Here is a 22,421-nt window from a genome sequence, read left to right as displayed (position 1 = left end):
TAGAGGCTGGGAAAATGGGTCGGGAAGGGTAGGTATGAGAGGTAGAGGCTGGGAAGAAAGGTCAGGAAGAGTGGGTATGGGAGGTAGAGGCTGAGAAAATGGGTCGGGAAGGGGACATGGTTCAAGGGATAAATATGGGGAATCAGGATGGGTGGGCGAAGGGCCAGACAAAGTATCAGTGGTCTCCTGAAAAGTAACTAGATCTTTCACATCAAATGTGAAACTAATTCCCATGTAAGGTGGAAGATCTACCTCATACACGTTGAGACCGTTTCGTTTTATAATTTTGAAGGATCCAGCGTTATGCCCGTGTAACTTACGAACAGCCCCCGGAGGGTACCGCTCGGGCCAGATGTGGACCATCACAGAGTCCCCAATATTGAATTCTTTGAAACGTTTATGTTGGTTTATAGAAAATTTGTAATGTTCATTACTAGTAGTGATCTTCTGCCTGATTTTTCAATGCCATGAATGAATGTGATGCGCAAAAGACTCTGCAGGCTCTGACACCCTATGAGACAGTGACATAGGGACAAGATCAATAGGTTTCCGAGGTTTATAAACAGTAACGACTTCATAAGGACCGATACCTGTGAACCTATTGACAGAACTATTAAACGCAAACTCAACTGTAGGTATTACGGTGTCCCATGTTCTGGTGTGCTCTATATCCCTCCTAGGGGGAGACTCATCCGGTAGATCATTAGGAAAGATATCACGTAACTCATCCATTACCGGAATGGCCTCAGTGGGTAATTCTACACTAGCCTCTGGTGCACTCTCTCCAGCCACAAGGCTGCACATGTTGTACCCCTCAAAATAGTGGTCTTGATGTCTCTCATGGGGTGGGTGCACGGGTGCACACCCATAATTGATTCCTTGACCAACTTCATTCATTGGTCTATCCTCCAGGCCACCTGCCTGAGATTGGACATCTACCCCAATACTAGGATTTGTCCCGGCGGAGGCCTTTAATCGGGTAATGCACGCATCAAATTGATCAAAGCGTTGGTCTATATATTGTTCATAGCGCTTACCCAAATACTCGATCTGCTGGGACAACTTGTTCAATGACTCTAGCAGTTGCTCCATGTTTAGTGTAGGGTGCAAGCCAAAATTCAGCAATATAGTTGTCAAAATATAAGGGTTTTTTTTTTTTTTTTTGAGAAACAACCTAGTTTCTAAAAACGAAAAAGGAAAGTTTCTGAAAACAAATTAGGAAAGTTTCAAAAAAAGCAACCTAGTTTCTAAAAACGAAAAAAAGAAAGTTTCTAAAAAACAAATTAGGAAAGTTTCTAAAAAAAGTAACCTAGTTTCTAAAAACGAAAAAAGAAAGTTTTTAAAAAGCAACCTAGTTTCTAAAAAAAGAAAAAGGAAAGTTTCTAAAAATAGAATGTAAGATAGTTTCTAAAAAAGAAAAAGGAAAGTAAACTAGTTTCTAAAAAAGAAAAAGGAAAGAAAATTAGTTTCTAAAAACAGGTTAAGAAAGTTTCTAAAAATTTAGTTTCTAAAAACAGAAAAGAAAAGCTTCTAAACCTAGAAATATAAAGCTAAGCTAATTTCTTAAATAATTCAAATAAGGGGATAACAGAAAATTTCAGTAGCTTATGTCAGGGTTTATGGACTTCTAAACAGCCATATATGATGAGAATTGATGCGTAATGGACATAAACAACCAAACCCTAAACATGTAATGAATTCCCCTACAAGAACCCTAGGCTCTAATACCAAATTTGATGCAGGACATGGAAAATTAAATATGATATGCAAGATTTTAGGCTTAGATCCTACCAAGTCAGAAACAATCACACAAATTTCACGTCCCACATGAAAATCCAAACATTCAATTAAAAAGGGGAATCTATGAGGGTCCAAGCCGACACAGGCTAGGACTGGACCAATAAAAATTATAAACCAAACGATGTCAAAGGGAAATAAAATCAACTACTCGTGCATAAAAATCAGTCCCTAATCCAAAGGATTCCCTAATTTCAATTCAAGGAACCCTAAGGTGATAAAAAGGGATAAATCAATTAGGGATCATGTAATCTAGGGTTATGATTCACGAAAAACGGCTATGAGAGGATAAAAGAGGATAAAAACCTGAGCAAAAAGATGATCCCGCGTATGGATAGTAACAATGGCCCAAACGGACGTGCGTGTGATATCGGCCGCATGTGTGTGGGGCCCACTATTCAGAAAAAGGCTACCTTGGCCCTGGTCGGCCAGGGATGGACTCCAAAACCTCCAAATCTTAGCTCGATCCGATGTACGGTTTGTGCGTGGTGCTCCGCCGAAGTTTCAGCTCACCTGCAGGCCAAAATCTGGAAACCTGCTGTAATGAAGAAATCTGATGCAACAAAAGGACAAATTCGAAGTACGAATGGTGGGGGAAGATGAAAAAAAAGATGATGGAAGATGGGGGTGAATTGGGATCGATGTGGCTTCGCACCACGGTAGTTAGCCCTTCGAAAAGGGAGGGCTTCGCACCCACTTTTGAATTCTTCCACAACTCACGAAGAGAGCAGAAAAATAAAGCAGGAATTTTTTATTAACTTCAATGAATCAAAAGAACTATAAGGGGTGCCTATTTATAGGAAAAATCCTATACCCCAAAACTCGCACCATGTGCGCAACTTATTACTTGGCGATGAAGTAAACTAAAATAAAACCAAACGAAAATCTAAAGTGTTCACAATGTTCTAAATAATAACAATAAGCAAAACCTAAAATATGAAATCAATCCGATGAGTGCGCCACGATCATGAGATCCCATGATGGGCTTTTTTTGACTATCAGGCCTAATCATTTAAACCAAACTTCGTCTTCTAGGTAGGAAACCCTCTCTGGACGTCGTCATTGAGCCAGATCGATGGTGGGGCCCTCCTACTCTGTGCGTACGTGCGTAGGTGGGGCGGCGGGCGTGCGCGTGTGCGCGAGATGTCCCCATCAATGACCAATGCCTTTTCAGCTTGATTAGGGCTAGGGCTTAGGTGATCAGAGCCTGGTCTGGCCCTAGCCTGACGCATTGACACTAGGGATGCAACTTGGGTACAGGACAACCTGAACCCAACTCCCAACCTGAGTATGGGTTGGGTCGTCGACGTCCTTGGGTTGGGTTCAGGTTGAAAAATGCCAACCAGATTTGAATTTCTGTTGACTAAATTTGGGTTGGTTTAGGTTGGGTTGGGAGTAATCACATGTAATTGATCATGTTAGGTTGAGGTTGGTCACCTTGTGTTGGAATTCTGATTAGGTTAGCCGTCAGATTGCAGGTTGGGTCCTCTTGATGTCGGGTTGTGCTTGGGTCGACCTCAACCCAACCTGCCCAAGTTGAAACGGTAAAAAAACATCACGGTGGCCCTTAGAAAGCTTTCAATGGTGGGTTTCATTATCACTGCAGCTTCCTTTGGTGTGGTCCACCATAGATGTGGATCTGCTTCATTTTTAGTATCATACCTTAAAATGATATGATAAAAGCGATGAACGGTGTGGATAAAACACTTACATCACGTTGGGCGGCACAGAGCCCTGCCTGGACGGATTACCGTTCGGGCGGGGGTAAGACACAATCCGCGTCCAAGAAATTCCCCTTGCCACTAGCAAATTGCTATTAGTCGGTGATCTGTGGATCCCAACATGATGTATGTATCTCATCCATGCCGTCCATCCATTTTTCAAGATAGTTTTATTTTATGAACCTATAATTGAGGTAGATCAAAATCTCAGGTGGACCACACCATGAGAAAACAATAGTAATTGAGCGTCTACCATTAAAAACCTCCTAGGGCCCACTGTAATGTTTATTTGACATCCAACCTATATATTAGGTCATACAAACATGGATGAAACCTGGATGAAGGTTAAAAAATAAAAAAATAAAAAAATATCAGCTTGATCCAAAACTTTTGTAGCCCCAAGAAGTTTTAATGGTGAGAGTTCAATCAACACTGTGTGGCCCACTTGAGATTTTAATCTACCTCGATTTTATGTTCACACCATAAAATTATCTGGAAAAATGGATGGACGGCATGGATGAGATACATATATCATGTTGGGTCCACATAGCACCGACCACCAGCCATTGGCGAGTGGCAGTGGAGTAGCCCACCCGTTTCCATTGGCTGGTGTACCACACACCTCCGACTTGGCTGGTGTGGGTCCGTGTCGTGTGAAGACGAGCACTGGCGCTCCTATAGCTCTAGATGTACAAATGGTTCAAAGGAAATCAAAATTATATTGGCCTCAAAATGTTGTATTTGTTATATCCAGACAGTTCATCCATTCGGAGATATCTTTTTAAAGCATTAATCCAAAAATGAATAGTATACAAGCTTTAAATAGACCATACCATTAATAGTAGTAAGACAATAATTATCACCGTTAAAACATTCATAGGGCTCACCATAATGTTTATTTTCCATCCAATTTGTTCATAAGGTCAAAAATACCTAGATAAAGAGGAAAAACAAATATCATATTAATCCAAAACTTCTGTTACCCAAAAAGGTTTCAATGGTAGACGTTCAATCCTCCACTGCCTTTTGCAGTGTGGTCCACGAAATCTTTAGATCTGTCTTATTTTTTGGCTAAATCTTTAGGACGAGTTCGAAAAATCTATAAACGGTTTGGATATAATACATACCTCATGATGGGACCCACATAACATGGTGACGTCAACACACCAGCTAGGTCGGTGGTGTTTGGTATGATAACCAATCCACATCTTTGCTAATTGTTTCCTTTCCAATGCTAGTTGTTGGTATGATAGCCAATCCACATCTTTGCTAATTGTTTCCTTTCCAATGCTAGTTGCAAACCGCATTTTTGCTTCCTACACCTCTTCTTTTATTTCTGAAACTTGTAGTCATATTTTGGAAATCGAGACTATTTATCAGTTGTGGACCCACAATGGATGGCTTATAGTTCAAAATCAGACTAATAGAAACAAAATCTACATTTAAATTTCTGACCTGCATATGAATGGATAATAAGAGTTATGTAAAAACTGCCACATTCTCCCAGCCCTTAGGGTCATTGTTCGTTCAGGCATGGTTCATCCATGGTGGGACCAATGGATCATTTGCCTAGGGTAGCAAATCATGGTCTCCACCTGTCATTTTTGAAAGAGCGTGTATACTTATTTAAATATACCATAGAGCTGTTGATGTTATATAAAAAACTGAGGCAACTATCACTGGTATGTTGTTGTTGTCACGCTACAGGATTTCCATAGTATGTTTGATACTTATCCATATCTAAGAGCCTTCAGCTGGGTTGCCACAGTACATCAAGCCAAGTCGAGTCAAGCTTGAGGCGAACTAGTGGATCCAGTCGAGGCAAGCTTACCTCAAGTTGAGGCGAGCTTACTCCCAACCCGACCCAACACGCACCTGATTCACCCAACCCAACCCAACCCAACCCAACCCAACCCCCAAATCACCGCACTTGATTCAACCCAGCCACCCAACCCAACCTAACCCCCAAATCAAATATTTAATTAATAAGATGGATGATGGAGGGATGGATGGATCCGTGCAGCCCTACTGACACGTGGTTCGTATCTCCCTCTAAATGTGCGTAATTCACTTGCACCCGTGGCTTACCAATATGAGGTGGGATAAGCAGAGGCTCTGAGGGTCACTGAGGGGCCAATATGATGTATGAATTTTATACACACCGTTCATCTATTTTTACATATCATTTTAGATTATGACCCCAAAAATAAGGAAGATCCAAGGCCCAAATGGACTACAAACTGTGGATTAAATTCCTACCGTTGAAAAATTCTTGGTGGCTACATAAGTTTTGGATGAAGATGATATTTGCTTTTTTCACTTCTTCCAAGTGTATATGACCATATCAACAGGTTGGATGGAAAATAAACAACATGGTGGACCTTAAAAAGGTTTCAATGGTGGGCATTCTTAGCACCACTGCTTCCAGTGGTGTGGTCCACTTCAGACTTATATCTGACTTATTTTTGGTCCAGTGCTCTAAAATGTTATGGAAAAAATAAAAGAATGGTGTGGATAGAATTCATACATAACGGTAGCCTCTCAATATCCCTCCAAGCCTCCCCTGTCCTGTCCAAACAGGCGAGGGTGGTACCTAATCCGCGCGCTACCAATCGAAACAACTCACGGAGAGACATGTACCCTGATTTTTGCAGGCCACCAATGAGATTATAGAAAATTCACTCTAATTATTAGATTCCATGTCAAATTTAAAAATAGTGTCCAAAATTTAGGTCCATATGTGGTTTAGGTGGGATAAACCAAGAAAAATAATTTGAAGGGTGGTATTGCATTGTACACTTTTTTCAATCATGTGATTCACCTAAATTACAGATGAGACTGATTTTTTATTTTTTATTTTTATTTCTGAACCTAAGATAAGGTGATGCAACTGTTGATTGGGGTAGATTTCACATAGTGAAGCCCACCTTAGGCACCATCCTTTTGCTTGCTAGTTCCCATTAACATAATCTAGCTTGTGTATTTTTATTTTTATTTAATTACCTTAAAATGATACACACAGCTATCACCACTGCAGGGCCCACTACAGTTGGGAGGAGAAAATATCTTGCTAGCTGCTTAGCAGTACCCCTCATTCCTGGAATTTCATACGTTCAACTGCAGCGTATTTTTTACCGATCGGTGCAGTCTACAAGATGCACGGATTGGATCACCACATGCGTGTGGAGTACCAGAACAGGGACCTTTCTAGTTACAAACATTTCAGATAGATGCATGACAAAAATCCTAAGGTTTTAAACACACGTTTATAAATAGAATAAATGGTCTGTTTGGGAAGGCGATCATCCAGGGCACAATCAGGATCATGCCCTTATGCCAATTCAGGTGGGCCCTATATCTCCACCTCTGATTCTGCACAAGGAATTAGCATTTTAACCCCTTGATCACAACTATACTAAGTTTCAAAAAAGAAAAACAAATGATCCACGGTTGTGATCAATCCAGGAAATGCAACTCCCTATGTACAAATCTGATGTAGAAGTCATGGGGCCCACCAAAATTGAGATTAAAAGGTTAATTTTGTGGGACACCCTAAATTCTTGAAACTTGTTATGAAATCATAATTCTTTAACAAAACGGGAGAAAGTCTGTTTTTATGCACTAAAATAAATAAATTTTTTTTTATTAAAATCCATTTATGTTTTCCTTCTAAATAACAAAGGATAAGCTACAAACAGTAGCAAATGATTTGCTTTTCTGCCACTTAAAGCATAAGGATAAAATTGCAAAAATGAAAACACCATCTCACTGGAACCCGAACAAAGGGATTTGCCCACCCTTGAAAAATTTGAGGGCCATTGGTTCATTTTAATTTCCTGCTTTTTCAATCTACTGTTGATTAGGCCTGATGGCTATGGGTGGATCACTGGTTGTCAATTTATCAGCCCTTGGTGGGCAACTGTTAAATATCTTCAATTAAAACCTTGTCCATAAACCTTAAAAATGGGTGTGAAAATAAGATTTTATACAAACTGTTAAATATCACATTCAACAGGAAAAGGGAGCTTTCCCTATCTCAATTTTTGTAATTTCACCCACAAAATAGGTGGTGATGCTGGTCCTAATCCACAGTTTGTTTTGTAAATCACCCAAATTAGGGGCACAAGGGTGGTTCTTATCTTGTCCTTGCAGTGGGCCACCCAAAGCTAAGCCACACCTCAATTCAAAGTAGCCCTTCCTTTACTTGGTCCCCCTTTTCAAAACTTGAACATGAAGGGTGAAAGGTACCCGTAGGTTCCAATCCAACTTTGTATTGGATAATTTGGCAACGTTCATAGAATTTTTGCTGGAATGCAAAATTGTATTATGATAGGAGAGGAGATCAAATTCATGTATTAAATTAAATGGGCATTCTGCAACAAACATAACCTTGGTTAAATATTTTACTCCAAATTGTTGAATTATCAATTCATAAATTAAAAAATAATTTGACAATTGAAACATGTTATCATAACCCCAATTATGAGGTTAAAATTGCTGAGGTAGTGGAAAAAATCCACTCATATTAATATTACTGTTTGAGGTACTATAAAATGAAAACCAATAGATCCTGTAGCCTCGATGGGAAGGAATGATGATTTTATATTGTTTTCTCTTTTTAAAATTAAATAAAGAAGTGTTACGCAATTTGAGGTTTTAGTTTGTAGTTCTCATTTTTTCAAATTATAAATTTGAAAACAAAGAAAGAAATTCCAGTGTTCTTGATTGAAAAAGAGATTTCATCAAGATTTTCCATTTCTAATTGGGCTGCTTATTAATTTCCTGGCTGGTTAAACCTGCAAATATTATATTTATTAATCTTTACAAAGCCATTAACTGTTCTCATCCAATCAAAATTGGTCAGTAAAAACCTTTCCAACAAAATGGGTACAATGTTGCTTTATCATGAAATAAAACACAAACAAGAAAATTTGAAGCCAAGAAACTTACTATTTAAAAATCCACCCAACATATTTATCTGGCCATTTCTTCAAAAGTTCCGTTTCGAAATCCCCAACAATGTGCAAATTGTTCTGGCCTTTAGTAAGTTATGTTTCAATACACAGAGTCATTCCAGAACAACCCTTCTTTGGCTTTGTCTTTCTAAATTAATAAACATAGGATTGAAAATAAGCAAGTTAAAATTTTAATTTGAAGGAGTTGCCTTCTTTGGATGATTCTAAGGGCAAAAATAAGGGTCTCATGTGTGAGTTAGATATGATTGAATCCATTCCATTCTCATCTACCCCTTGGTAAATTCCTATGTAAAAGTTTCATACTAACATGGGAATTAGTGGTCCACTCATTACCATTGGTTATCATTTTCGATTTTTAACATCATTTTCACATAAATGTGGTCAACTGATGAATGGAAAAATGCATGTTTTTAATAGAATTGTCTCATTTGAAAAAAAAATTGGTCAACTCCATTTCATCACACGCCTTGTTAAGCCTGTGGCTATTGTCTCAACTTTCCAATATGAGCAATGAGCCTATCACCTAACTTCTAAATCAAGTGTAATAACTCTATTTCATTGCTAGAGGTCCTTGTCTTTTCATAACGCAGTTAATGGGAGTTCTTACCCCATCTCCTTCTACTGTATCCCTCTTCTCCTCACCCTTTTTCCCCATCTCCTTCCCATACTTTCCGATAAACATGTCACCTTTTTTCACTTTCTCAGGTACTCAATCCCCAAATTTCTTTTAGGGACTACTCAAATCACCGATAGAAGACAAGCCTAAAAGAGTAAAAAGAGTAAAGCGTTCCATTAAACAATACAGGATTTAAAGAGGGGCAGTCAATGTAACCGAAAAGCAATGTTGCGACACTGCAACGTTGACATACATATGTATACCTATTTTGGACATGGACAGCAGTGCAGGTTTTTTTTTTTTTTTTTTTTTTTTTTTGGGACAATGAAATAAGTAGAAACAAGGTTCTGGAAAACCCCCACTCCCACATGTCTGTACAGACGTATAATGACATATGAAAGTTATTTTATTAGAAACAACTTATATAAGGTCAACACCGAACCAAGAATAGATATCCTAATAAAAACACAAGCTAATAGGCATCCACAGTTATCACCACATCAGCGTGCATATTGTGTTTTTGTGCGTGTGTGTGTGTGGAGGAGAGAGCATGATATTTCATCAACAAACATTTTACCAAAAAGTAAAGAAACTTCTCTTCCATGGCATTTAATAATGTGTGTCAATAAGAGTATGTTTTTAAAACGTATATTCTCTCTTGGTTCCTATGTTTTTAAAACATATATTCTCTCTTGGTTCCAAACACCATATACATATGAAACAGGAAAATGTATTCTAGCTCAAATTGGAGCTTTCTGAACTTCCTCTTTAGCATGGGAGTCAAAATTTTCATTGGCATTTCTCAAAAATGACAAAAAGGCAGAACCCATTAGCAAATTAAGTCATCAACCCCGTTAGGAAGTGTGGGAGATAGATTATTGGTAGACACTAAAACTTTTATATGGAAAAAAAAAAAAAAAAAGTTTCCCTATAACTAGTCAAGATCTTGAAGGACACTTCCATGGTGGGGCCCAATAAACAAATGGTTTTGGATCACCAAGCCATGGGCGCCACTTCTACAAGCTAAGGATCCGAGATTCTCCTGAGTTAATTTTACATTGGTGGGCCCCACGGTGGATGGGAGATACCCAAAAATCTTCACCATTGGATAACTGTTCTGTACGTTGCAGACTGTTGGTTGCAATTGCCCATTTTTGTTGGATGAGTGATTTCTTCAGATAAAGGCCCATGGACCATCCCATGATGGGGCCTTCTAGATGTGTCTTATAGGATATTGAGAGGTCCCCTTGATTTGATTAAAAAAAAAGGCAACCTTTGACAAGTAATAAGTTTAGTAGAATTAGAACTAAAACTTTATTGGAAAAAAAAAAAAATTTAATAATTTCCATAGGCTGAAATAAACTCTATTTTCATGATTTTCCAGGATGCCCAAATCACAATTTGGATGGAGATCCTGTTTAAACTTGACTTGGTATCAATTAGGGGGTGGTAAATGGAGTGGTGTATACATGGGTGGACTAAAAGTAACCCAAAAAAAAAAAAAAAGCACAATTTGTTTCTTATGCTAAAGTCTTCCATGGAATATATTCCAAGTAAATGACATTGTCTTTTCAATTGCTTTAAGTAAATTTCTTACTGATAAAAAGGAACTTTGTGGCATTTTATTTCGCTTATGTCGATCAGAAGATCAAATCACCACAAAGGACAAATACAAAATGCTTAATAAATCATTTCCCTTGTTTGAAGTGGAGAGTTTTGGAAATGGGGCAGTACAAAGTTGCAAGATCTTCCATGATCTATGGGGGCCACCTTCATCCCTGGTAAAAATTCAACTGCATTGTACGGTGGCATTTATCTCCATTGTTACCGATAGCAGATCCAGTGAAGGGACAATGCATGTTTATAGCTTCCCCACCTAATGAAATTTGGATCTTGCAATTCTACTTGAATCTATGCCCTTTGCTGCCTGCCAAATCCCTTGCATTTCTCTATGTTTTATTTACTTAAAAAGTGCCAACCGAAATCCATATGGCCTTGCCAGAAGACACTTCCAGCAAATAACTGAACTTGGAAACTTGTGAATTTTCAATGGATGGATGCCAACTGAAAAAAGGAAATGATTAAATATCAAAAAAGGAGATTGCGACATGTTGTTGAGTTCTACAAACCCATAAAAATGGTAAAGGAAACAGGCCTGTTGAACATATATAACAAGCATTTTATTTTGGTTACAACTCACATTGGGTGTGGGCAACATTGTCATACCAATGTAAGAAGCATTAATTAGATTCAACTTTTCATGTACAAATAAGCTTTCTTACTTGTTCATAGACGCTTCCATCCTTAGTGTTGGCATTCACCAGCTATTGTTGCTTCTCATCTAAGGCATTCTAAGTGTCCGGTTCCTGCATGATAATATATCAACACTTGAACAACTTGGTGAGTCAGTTTAATATTAGATATATATAAGAGAACCTACATATGTCATTAAAAAATGCAATTCAAATGGAAGTTCCTAGTATTAATGCTCCAATTGAAACCAAGCATGGAATATGAGAATAGGAGAAAAAGATGAAGGTAGAATGCAATCGTTACCCAATGCAAGTCAAGAAAGCTTTCTTCAATGTGGAAAGATCTTTCTATGGTCATACTCCATCGTGGGGATGCTAGCTATCCTCAGTCAATCATTGCTTCCCTCTTTTGGCCCATTCCTTTAGTATTAGAACAGAGAGATGGATGCCTGATGTAGCTCACCAACATCATGTCATAGTTTTTGTTTATTATCACCTGCGTATACAATGCCTCATTTACTTCATCAGCCAAATTCAACCAAAACACATTTTGGGAAACTAAGTAACCTCATAATAAAGAAAAATACAAGAAAAGAATGCCAATTTTTGTCATAGACTTCTTACACGTGAATAAAGCAAAATATAGCACTCTGATGGAATGTAAAAGGTAAGATTAAAATCTAATGTTCAAAAACATTGTAGAAAAGATAAGGAGAACCATGACTGTACCAAGGGTGCTAGTGTGCTTCTTGCACTCAAAACAGGGGAACCTTCTCTTTTTTCTTCTTTTTTTTTTTTTGGAATAAATATAACAAAGGAGTGACCAACTTCTTGTTATTTTTTCTGTTTACAGGGAAATATCCTCTGTTGAGTTCCATGCATGTTTCCTTTCTCATTTTCCAATGTAAGGCTTGCTCAGCTTGATATAGAAACACCTAGCAAACATGTATCTGTATTATGTTTCATAAACAGCCCATACAATGAATATAATTAGATGAACACTGCTTGAGGTGTACAGGTAGCAGAACATGACAGGTGAAGGCACACTATGCTAATGCTCAAGCCCAAAAATCATACTAGTCTACTCAATAAGTGGGCCACACTTGTATGAGAAAATTGAACCATGGATAAAAATGACCAATGGTCCATATTCAATGTTGCACGTCTTATCCAGTGAGTTGACCAGCCTTATGTTTGTGTTAGGGCTTGATGATAGTGTTCCCTACCAGATGAATGCTCATGTCTATAACATATACCCTAAGTTGGCAGGCGAGCTACGACCAACCTACATCCACCACACATGAGCAAGTCCACTTAGAATTCCTTGTATTATCAACTTGTGATATTTTGCAAATGATGACTGGCTAAGAAATCAACTGCATAAACAAGGGAAAAGAATGAAATAATAAGACATTTAACCTTATTTAAGTGAAAAGTTATGGCCCATCAAAAGCAATACAACAAAATTGTGTCGACGTATCTATGAAAAAATCTTGTGAAAGAAAAAGGAATTTTAGGAGCAGACTAACCTTTCGCATTGTTCATTTTGCCTTTATTGTTATGAATGGGAGGAGAGGAAAGCTTCATGGAAGAATGATGCAGCTCACTTACATTTATGGACTGTCATGTACATCAACACTAGTTCAGGGGTCCCTCCTGATCATCCACTCCTTTCCCCTCCCTTAAGCTGCGTGCCCAGTTTATAGCTTGGTTCTTTCTTTAACAAAATTCAAGCTATCTTGCAAAAGAAATAAGAATATATCAGTTGGGATGAGAGACAATTAGATGAATGGGGCAGAGGGCTTGACAAAGGGTAAGATCGTGTTATCATGTTGGAAATATTCATTAGACATGTACCATCATAACCAAAGTCAGATAATGCTAACGACTAGCCCTTTCATAAATTCAAAGTAGTATAGTAGATATGTTAAATGATAATTCATAATTCATGCAACACTATGGCTAAAAAATGTAACTAGTTGTGAAGAAGAAAGTATAAAGATGTCAGCCAAGCATGAAACCTCTGTTAACAAACAACAAAAACCATGCATGTATTTGATGTTGATCAAGGCCCACATGCCAAATTGACTAGTTTTTTTTTTTCCATTTTAATTGTGCATTAGATACCCACCAACCAGCCACTTAGGAAATCAGACATCAGTTCCATATAGCTTATGGTTTATCACACATCTAAAGTAGGGCATACAGTTTGGATGGTTTGATTTTGAATCATACATGCATAATAACCATCACACACATACTAGAGTATGACCATTTTTCTCACAAAACAAACCCAAGTGACAAATAGCATCAGTTCTAAAACTCACTAACTCAAATAAAAACTCGGCCTATTGACTTGGCAAGATATTGAACTGGGTCAACAGAAACTCAGTTCTAGAAGTGGCTTGGGTCCAACTCGGAGAAACCCATCGAGTCAATCCGCCGACTCAGCTGACTCAACACGACTCACGGTGACTCAAACAGAGTCACTTACTTTGGTAAAGGGTAAATTAATAAATATGTGTGTGTGTGTGTGTGTGTAGATGGGCTGGTGAGAATCAGTCACTTGCCCTCCCTTAACCCTCATCCTATTCAGTATCTTACTGTTTGTTTTCCTATTTTATGTTACTTATATACTATATGTAAATATTTTTTTTACTACCAATTAATCTTGATTTTTTATTTTATAATTATTAAATATTGAGTCAAGTTGGGTCCGAGTCCTCGTGTCAACCTGAACTGATTGAGCATCGAGTCGAGTCAAGTTTTTGGGATTTTAAACTATATTTTGAACAAGACATCCATTCTGCCATCCAAATGAAAATCCCTTTTGTGGAATCCCCTGAGTTCTTGAAACCTGTTATTTGGCAACGGCCCATCGAACTTAGTATTCCTGTCCCAGCTGTTTGGCATTGTAAAATTTTGAGTATGAACAAGAAAGTAAATGGAGTGATACCCAACCAAACAGCAAAATACAATGGCAGATCAATTCCTTGAACATAAGTATAGCACATAAAACCCATTTGATTAATTGTAACTAGCATAACAGTTAATATCTCAGACTTGAATAGCTACTTAATATGTATTCTAAAATAAATACAACAGATGACATGTAGCTGGGCCCCCTGGCACACACACTTAGCAAACCTCTAAATAAGAACTCAGGTAATGCGGACGTGTATTTTGGTTCTATTTATTTGCATTGATTGTAGGGAGTTATGATAAGAGGTTAGTTAATCCCATGCGTAGAGCCAAGCACATCTATGTGCAAAGACGTGTGCAAATCCAGAGCATGTTTTAGACATCCAGGCCTTCCATCATGTGATCTCCACCAAGTAGGTGCCCTAGCCCAAAAGCCATGCCAGTCTATACATCAGGATGTTTTAGCCCTCTATTTGTTTTACATTGTGGCCCACCCGAGTGGACCAGATTGATTATTTGGCCAGAAGATAAAATAGCATCCCTCACTTCCTGGAAAGCTTGAATATTACATATGTGCCATGTTAGCATGTGTGCTTGCTTGTGGATCCATAGGGCCCCACAAGCATGTTGCCTTCGTCACAAAATATACAAGACAGAATACATTGTAGACAGAGGTTTGCTATTCCTCACTCATGTAGTCCCCTGCTCATGTATATGCCATTGTATGTTCCAATATGACAAATGCATGTGAGATCTGAGCTTACAATCAACTAGATTGCCACAAGGGCACCATAGTCTAGAGAAAAGGAGAAAAATCCTCCTTATCTATCATCTAGTTTTTTTCCCTTCCCTTTTTCCAAAAACCACTTTCAAGTTTAGCTAAATGAAAAATTAACTTATCTGATTCCCTCTTGTTTTTTTCCTTTTCCACAAAAACCAAAAACCTCAAAGTGGTCTAAATGATTTTAAATTAATCATTGTCACCGTCCCGTTTTGAACCATGGCCCACATTAATATCCGAATGGGGTTTTGGAAAACTTGTTTTAACATTATTTGCGTGAATGGATGTAAACACATTATCAAAGCGGGTTTTAACCCAATAAAAATCAATTAAAATTTATTGTTTTAAATCCATTTTTTTGTTATTTAAAATTATTTTTAAATTTATTAATGGTTGAATTGAGATTAACTTCATTCAAGCAATTTTTTTTAATCCAAAAACCAAAAAATAACAAAAAAATTCCAATGAATCAAAAAAATTCATTTTTGTCTATCTTATAAAAATATGAAAAATCCTGAAACAAAGAAAAGCAAAAGAAACAAAATACAGGCTTACTAAAACCCTTGCAAACAAAGAAAATAACAAAAAGACAAAAAATATCAATGGTTTAAAAAATCTTGCCAAAAATAGAATATGATAAATAATTAAACCATTTTAAAAATCAATTTTGAAACGTTTCGCTTTTCCAAATTCCAAAATTTATTTTTTTTAATTAAATTAAAGGGAAAATTAAATATTTGTATCCTACAATCTCTCCCTAACCATTTACCTTTTTAAAAAAAACACTTTTTCCCACAAAGGCAGGGGAAAAATAAAATAAATCTGCACTTTTGCAAACCACAAATTTAAAATCATCTAAATAAACAAAACAATTAAACTAAGGGATGGGGTTTTGGTTTGTGTTTTGCCCAAAATAAAAATTAAAATTTAAAAAAAAATTTGGGAAAAATTAAAAAAAAAAAAAAAAAAAAAAAAAAAAAATTAAAAATAAAAAAAAAGTGAAATTTGAATTTTAACCAATGAAAAACACAAATAATTTTATAAGGCTTGCCCAATTGGCTTCCCATTCCCCATGTGGATGAAAACCAAATTTAGAAGGAAAAAGGAGAGAAAAAAGAGAAAAGGAAAAGAGAAGAAGGAGAAAGAAGATTTCAAGAGGTGCGTAGGTTAAATATCAAGAAAAGAAAAAGGGGAAGAAAGGAGAGAAGGAGAAAAAAAAAAAAAACACCATTGCAAATGAGTTTTGCTAACCACCTCCACCAGTAGTAAGTTTTTAACAAAAATTGGAAATTTTCTAGTATCTTTGTTCCTTCCAGTGCTTTCACCACCTAATAAGAGATGGCCGATTTTTGGTTAAAAGTTTTGGTCTCCCACAAGGTAAAATGGCTGTTTGGTAGGCCCTTTAATTTAGGTTTTACAATGTGTGGTGTTTAAATGTCTGGAAACAATACAAACCATAAAACAACCAAACCAACAACACTACCAAAAAATTGGATGTCCATAAAAGGTAGGCCGCCCGTTTATTTTCCAAAAATAAGTGGAAAATGCTGAGTATTTTTCCACCCGAAATAAATAACGGGAAAATACTTTTCACAGTTTTCCTAAAAAAGAGCTTTTCCTTTTCTTCCAAAGCCGATTTCCACATTTCCAATTTTTAATAAATTCACTTTTTCATTAGGTCATTCCAATTTCCCTTAGTATTTGGACATAATTAACAATAAGTATGTTTGGTTAACAACAATTACAATTTTTCTTTCGTTATCCGGTGTTTTCAGTAACATGAAAAGTAGAAAACCTAAAAACTAAATAAGTGATTAAGTGATTTTAAGAAAAAAGTTTTATAACTAATCTAAACCAAATTATTTTGTTAAAATATGTTTAATAGAAAAAGTAACTTATTTTGTGGTATCCAAACCAGTGTTATCGCACGATAAAAGGAATTTTGGTTTTTTTGGTTTTTTTTTCCAGATTGAGATGCTCTAGATTAGGTTCTAATTAGTCCTTCCCAAAACAGTAAAAATTAAAAAAAATAAAATTATTTTTCCATTTAAAATTTTATTTTTATCAGAGCTAGGCCTTAGTGACTTACACCAATATATTTTAAAAATAATTTAAAGTTAATTACCTTAGATTTAATTGACATTTCAGTGTAACTTAACCATGGTTCAAGGTGCTTTTAGATAATTATTTCATGAGCTCCTGAATTTCTGGTGTTTGATCCCATGGTGGTCCAGACCCTGAAGAATAAATTAATTAAAATAAATCATTCGAATAATAACTTTTTAAACAGGGTCTTACAAAGGGCACGTAAATTGCCTTTTGGCAGGAAATACTAATGACCTCTATTTTTGGGATTTTAGCAAACTTGGGAATTTTTTTACCAAATAAAGCCTCTACAATTAAAAATTATGAGGTGATTTGAGGGATGAAATTACGAAAATACTCCCATTTTTTCTTAGTAAGTAGTGAAACTCGATACTATATTTATAACATCCAAACCATCCAACATATGCACCCCATGGTGAATATGAGGTCAATCATATTAGCTGATGGGCTGCACTTAAATTGAAATTTTTTTCTTACTTTTTAGGAAGCCCCTTTTTTAGATTTTTCAATTTTTCCCATTAATAATAATATTAGTGTCAAATTTGGGGATTGGATGTAAACAATAAATGGACCCCACAACTTTTATTCTCCCTTTGTTGTAAAGAAAAGAAAGGTGAGCAATATTGTAATTTTTTTAAAAAATTTACTAATAAACAAGACTTTAGACTTGTGGCCTTTAAAAGTTTTTAATTGTGGGTGAAAGAACTATTTTTGGTCCACCTAATTTGGAGTACTTAATTTTTGAATCTCCATAAAATTATCAAATTCCTAGAGCATCCAATACCCTGCTACCAACAGCTTTCAACAATAAACATCAAAAACATGGTTTTACATTTAAAATTAAATAAATCATTAAGGTAGGCATTTTTTCATTTAATGAAAAACTAATAATACCCTTTGAAAATTGGTTATGAGGTATTTAATGCAAGAAATTTTAAAAGGTACCAAATTAAATAATTTTAATGATATGTAGTGCCAATCCTCGCCTTTCTCCTTCTCGCATCGCTTCTCTAATTGGCGACAGCTTATGATTGTTAGACGTTGGAGATTTGTTAGCAGTTGCAACCCTGATGGCAAACACTCCAATCGAGGACAATATTCAATTTCCAAAAATCGAAGCGATGAGAGGTTTCCTATCCACTCCGGCAGAGCTGTTAGACATGGCCAACGGCAGATTCGTAGGTGTTGGAGGTTTGTTAGGAGTTGCAACCCTGATGGCAAACACGTCAATTTATCACAATGGTTAATCTCCAAACGTCGAAGCGAGGACAGGTTTCCTATCCACTCCGGCAGAGTCATTCCAGTTCCCCGACTACCGATTCGTAGGCCTTCCAGTGTTGTGACATGTCGTAGCCCTTCCGGCAAATATGTCAACTTCTGACAGCTGTATATATTGAGGTGTCGAAGGGAAGTAAGGTGTTGCATATCCTCTGGTAAATATTCCAGCTCCCGACAATTAATAATTTCCAAGGATTGTAAGGCAGTGAGTTGTTGCAGTCCCCCTATCAAACTCGTTAAGCTTTGACACCCTTGGATGGAAAGATGTTGAAGAGAGCTCAAGCCTTGTAGTCTCGAGGACGTTAGACCATTGCAGTCTTCAATCCACAGCTGACGGAGAGAGGAGAGGTTTTGTAAATGCTCTGGCAAAGATACCAACATACTGCAGTCCCGAATTGTTAGGCCCGAGAGATGGGTATGGTTTTCAAACAACCAATCTGGCAGCGACCTTAGCTCCTTGAAACCTTCAATGTAAAGGGAGGAAAGTGAGGATAGATTTGCCACTGAACCTAACAACATCTCATTACCATCCTTCAATTTCAATTTTTTTAGAGAAGGAAGGAATGGAAGCGTTGTTAACTTTGGACATCCCCAGACAGTTAAATTGACAAGGTGAGGGAGTACTTCTCTTCCATTGGATCCTGACCACTCCTCTAAATTAGGCATATCTCGGATGGTGAGTCGTTTCAGTGATGGGAATGCCTCTGTGACATCATTGCTGCCGTAAAAATGGTTGCCAATAGATTTCACAGCATCCATTCCTTGTATCACAAGAACCTTCAGGAATGATAAGTGGCCGAGTGGGGGGAGCTGTTCACATCTTCTGCAATTGATCAGTGAAACTTCAATCAGATTCGGAAGCAATGAAGAACTCATCCAATGTGGAAATCTGACACCCATATACCCTTCCACAGTCAACGTTTTGAGATTTGAATGTGGTCGGAGACCTTCAAAGGTTTGCTCAATGTTTACTTTCAACTGAAGATCAATATCACGACCCCATGAAAAGTATAACATACAAAGGTTTGGCTTATTCTTCAAGTTTGCTTCCTGGGCATCTGCTGCACACATCACATTCTCGAGGTTTCGAATAGTCAAGTTTCCTCCTAGGTATAGACCTTGCAGCTCTCTTATACCACATCCACTATCCTTACCAACTATGAATATTGGCAAGGTCTGAAGGAACTTTAATTCTCCCATATTAGCTGGCATATGGGTCAATTTAAAATATTCACTGATATCAAGATGCCTTAAGCTAGTCATTTTGCTCATGTCCCTGGGTAACTCTGCAAGTTTATAACAGTTCGAGAGTCTCAAGGTTTGCAAATGGTGAAGGGTGCAAATGGATTCAGGAAGGGCTTGTATTTCAGTATTAGAGAACTCAAGGTATCTTAAGTGCTTCAACCTGCTGATTGAAACCAACAACTCCACGGTGACATTCACACAGTTTAAATCTAGCACACGTAAGAACATAAAATGTACCAAAAAATTATGAGAAATGCTGAAATACTGACTTCCAAGAACAAGCAGCGTTCGCAAATGGTTTGCTCTCCTTGAGGGCTCTGGGTCTGTTAGGGCACATATGTTATCCCCGCACTCCAACAACAAACGACGAGATATGTTAGGGATACTCATTGCATTCCTGACCTGCACAATCGAGCATTCATTTTTAGCAACAGAGCATGCAAGATCATGCACAAGGTCATGCATCTTGCACCTTACTATATTCCCATCTTTATTTTTCTGAACATCCTGAAAGAAGGACCTCCATAATAGATTATTGAAATACTCTCCACCCACGTCTTCCATTTGTTGACTTCTGCCTGATGATTTAATGAAACCTTCTGCCATCCATAGTCGGATTAGCTTCTCCTTCTCGATTTCATAATCTTTTGGAAATATTGAGCAATATGCAAAGCATTGCTTCAAATGTGGTGGAAGATGATAATAACTCAACCTCAAAGCAGGTAAAATGTGATTCTCTTCTTCAGGTAGATTCCAAATGTCACTTTCTTTGACAAACAACCACTCTCTTTCCTCTGTTTTAAAGCGCATCAAGCTTCCGAGCGCCTTCGCTGCCAAAGGGATGCCCCCGCACTTCTTCACAATTTCTTTTCCAAGCATTACAAAGTTTGGATGTTCTTGTCTTCCATGCCCAAATGCCTGCTGCTTGAACAGAGACCAACAATCATCATCTGATAATCTCTGCAAATGCTGTGGAGGGAGAGTGCCCACGATTAAAGCAACTTTTTCAATGCGGGTAGTTACTATGATTTTACTACCCCTTGCACCTCCTCTGAGAAATTGTTTCAACCGATACCATTTCTCGGGATTTTCATCCCATACATCATCCAACACAAGTAAGAACTTCTTCCCACTCAGCTTTTCTCGAAGGCGACGCTGCAGTAAATCCACATCTAGGAGATCACATTTGTTGTCCGCAGCAGATTCTAAAATTGCTTTTGTTAGCCTCTGCACATCGAAATCATCTGACACACAAACCCACATTCTTAAATCGAAATGCCTCTCCACCCTCGCATCATTGTATGCTAGCTGAGCAACTGTTGTCTTTCCAAGTCCCCCCATACCGACAATAGGAATGACCATAACATCCTCTATGTAATCCTCATTAATAAGTAATTCCATTACCCTTCTTTTATCTTCTTCCCTTCCATAAACATCTGATTCAATTACAAACGAGTCAGTTGGTTCTCGGCCTTTAATATCCGACACCCGTTCTCCCCCTCTCAAATGGAATTTAGACCTCTCCTCAGCAATCGCATCTAATCGCAGTCCTATCTCCTTTATCTTATTCCCCATATTTGAACGGGATACCAGTGGGTTAGATGACGAAAAGAAGTTGCATGCCTTCGTAATGCAATCCCCAATCTTCACTTTTCTGCGTTTAGTTTCCACATTTGCTTCCGCTTCCACTTCGTTTGTGAACTCATCCAATATGTCTTCTGCATCATAAACCACATCTTTAAGCTTTCCCAGCCAATTCTGTAGCGCCTTGCTCTGTACTGGCTGCTCCTCTGCATCTGCAAGCACTGCTTCTATCGTCGATAACTTACTTATTAGATTTTCCATCTCCTTGTCAACACCCCAGAACAGTTTACACTGTTCTAGGATTGGCAAGGTTAGTTTTCCGATAACTAGTTGAAGAATGCCGGATACAACTGCTTCTGCCATTCCTTGTTCCTAACAAGGAAATCACAAGAAAAAAAATTAGAGATGTTCAAAGTAAGGGAAAGAGAAGGATCTCAAAGATCACATACAAGATTATCCTCTTCTATCATTGCCTATATATGTTTCATCTATCATATCCTCTTCTATTATTGCATGTACATGTTCCATCTATCTTAGATTCTTCACTATATAATAAGCCAATGAGAGCCCAACACGTGAGTTGACATAATTGTCTGTCTCCAGCTTACGTGTGGCTCATGTTCGTTGATTAGGATTGTTGGTCTGGTGGGCAATTGCCCGGTATGTGCAATTTTTTAAGATGTGCAATTTTTTAAGGAAACTGCTAGTGATTTTCTAGAGTATTGACTTGACATGATGATCTTGACAAAATCTCTCGTTCTACGTGTTTTTATTCCTAAGATCACAACGGCTTGTTTGGATTAATGAAAGGAAAGAAAATAATCCCGTGAAACTAAATTTTAGTTGTTTTTTTTTTTTTTTTTTTTTTTGTTTTAACCTCTTTTCCCATTTTGTATCTTTATTGAAAACTATTTTTAATTTATTCTTACACATCCACTGGTGTGAAGGGAGGTCATTTTTACATTATGGAAAGACAATGGAGTTAAACTCAAATGTGCCACCATCTATCTTCAATGGCTTCACATATATGAATATGCCTAATGAGCCATTGTCCATCTTTGGTTGTGCCCCACACGTGTCACTATGCCACATATTCTATCATTCCATCTTTTCTTGTACCCCACATGTGCAAAGCATCCTATA

The 22,421-nt window shown here is 37.4% G+C and overlaps 1 protein-coding gene and 1 long non-coding RNA gene across 3 annotated transcripts; both read right to left on the bottom strand.

The window, feature by feature from the left end:
• Window positions 1–11,297: 11,297 nt before the first annotated feature.
• On the bottom strand, window positions 11,298–13,118 carry LOC131229444 (uncharacterized). 2 transcript variants are annotated; one of them, XR_009163326.1, is made up of 4 exons: window positions 12,892–13,118; window positions 12,648–12,738; window positions 11,667–11,858; window positions 11,298–11,476 (listed from the first exon to the last, which is right to left on the bottom strand). It is a non-coding gene; the product is annotated as an uncharacterized LOC131229444 (long non-coding RNA). The 2 variants fall into 2 exon arrangements; XR_009163325.1 differs by lacking the exon at window positions 12,648–12,738 and having other exon boundaries at window positions 11,304–11,476; window positions 12,892–13,112.
• Window positions 13,119–17,939: 4,821 nt separating this feature from the next.
• Window positions 17,940–21,915, bottom strand: LOC131228822 (putative disease resistance protein RGA4). Its single transcript, XM_058224680.1, has 2 exons — window positions 18,117–21,915; window positions 17,940–17,969 (listed from the first exon to the last, which is right to left on the bottom strand). Exons 1-2 carry the CDS (start codon window positions 21,639–21,641, stop codon window positions 17,940–17,942), a joined length of 3,555 nt encoding a protein of 1,184 aa, XP_058080663.1. The 5' UTR covers window positions 21,642–21,915.
• Between the last annotated feature and the right edge of the window lie 506 nt (window positions 21,916–22,421).

This window comes from Magnolia sinica, chromosome 16, assembly GCF_029962835.1.
Source record: "Magnolia sinica isolate HGM2019 chromosome 16, MsV1, whole genome shotgun sequence".
Lineage (NCBI taxonomy): Eukaryota > Viridiplantae > Streptophyta > Magnoliopsida > Magnoliales > Magnoliaceae > Magnolia > Magnolia sinica.
The sequence above is the reverse complement of the archived record's forward strand: the minus strand, read 5'-3'. Positions and strand labels throughout refer to the sequence as shown.

Coding starts and splice junctions, on each gene's coding strand:
- LOC131228822 (XM_058224680.1), bottom strand. CDS start 21,641: ATGGCAGAAGCAGTTGTATCCGGCATTCTTCAACTAGTTATCGGAAAA. Junction 17,970..18,116: donor CATTAAAATTATTTAATTTG/GTACCTTTTAAA, acceptor TATTGTTGAAAG/CTGTTGGTAGCAGGGTATTG.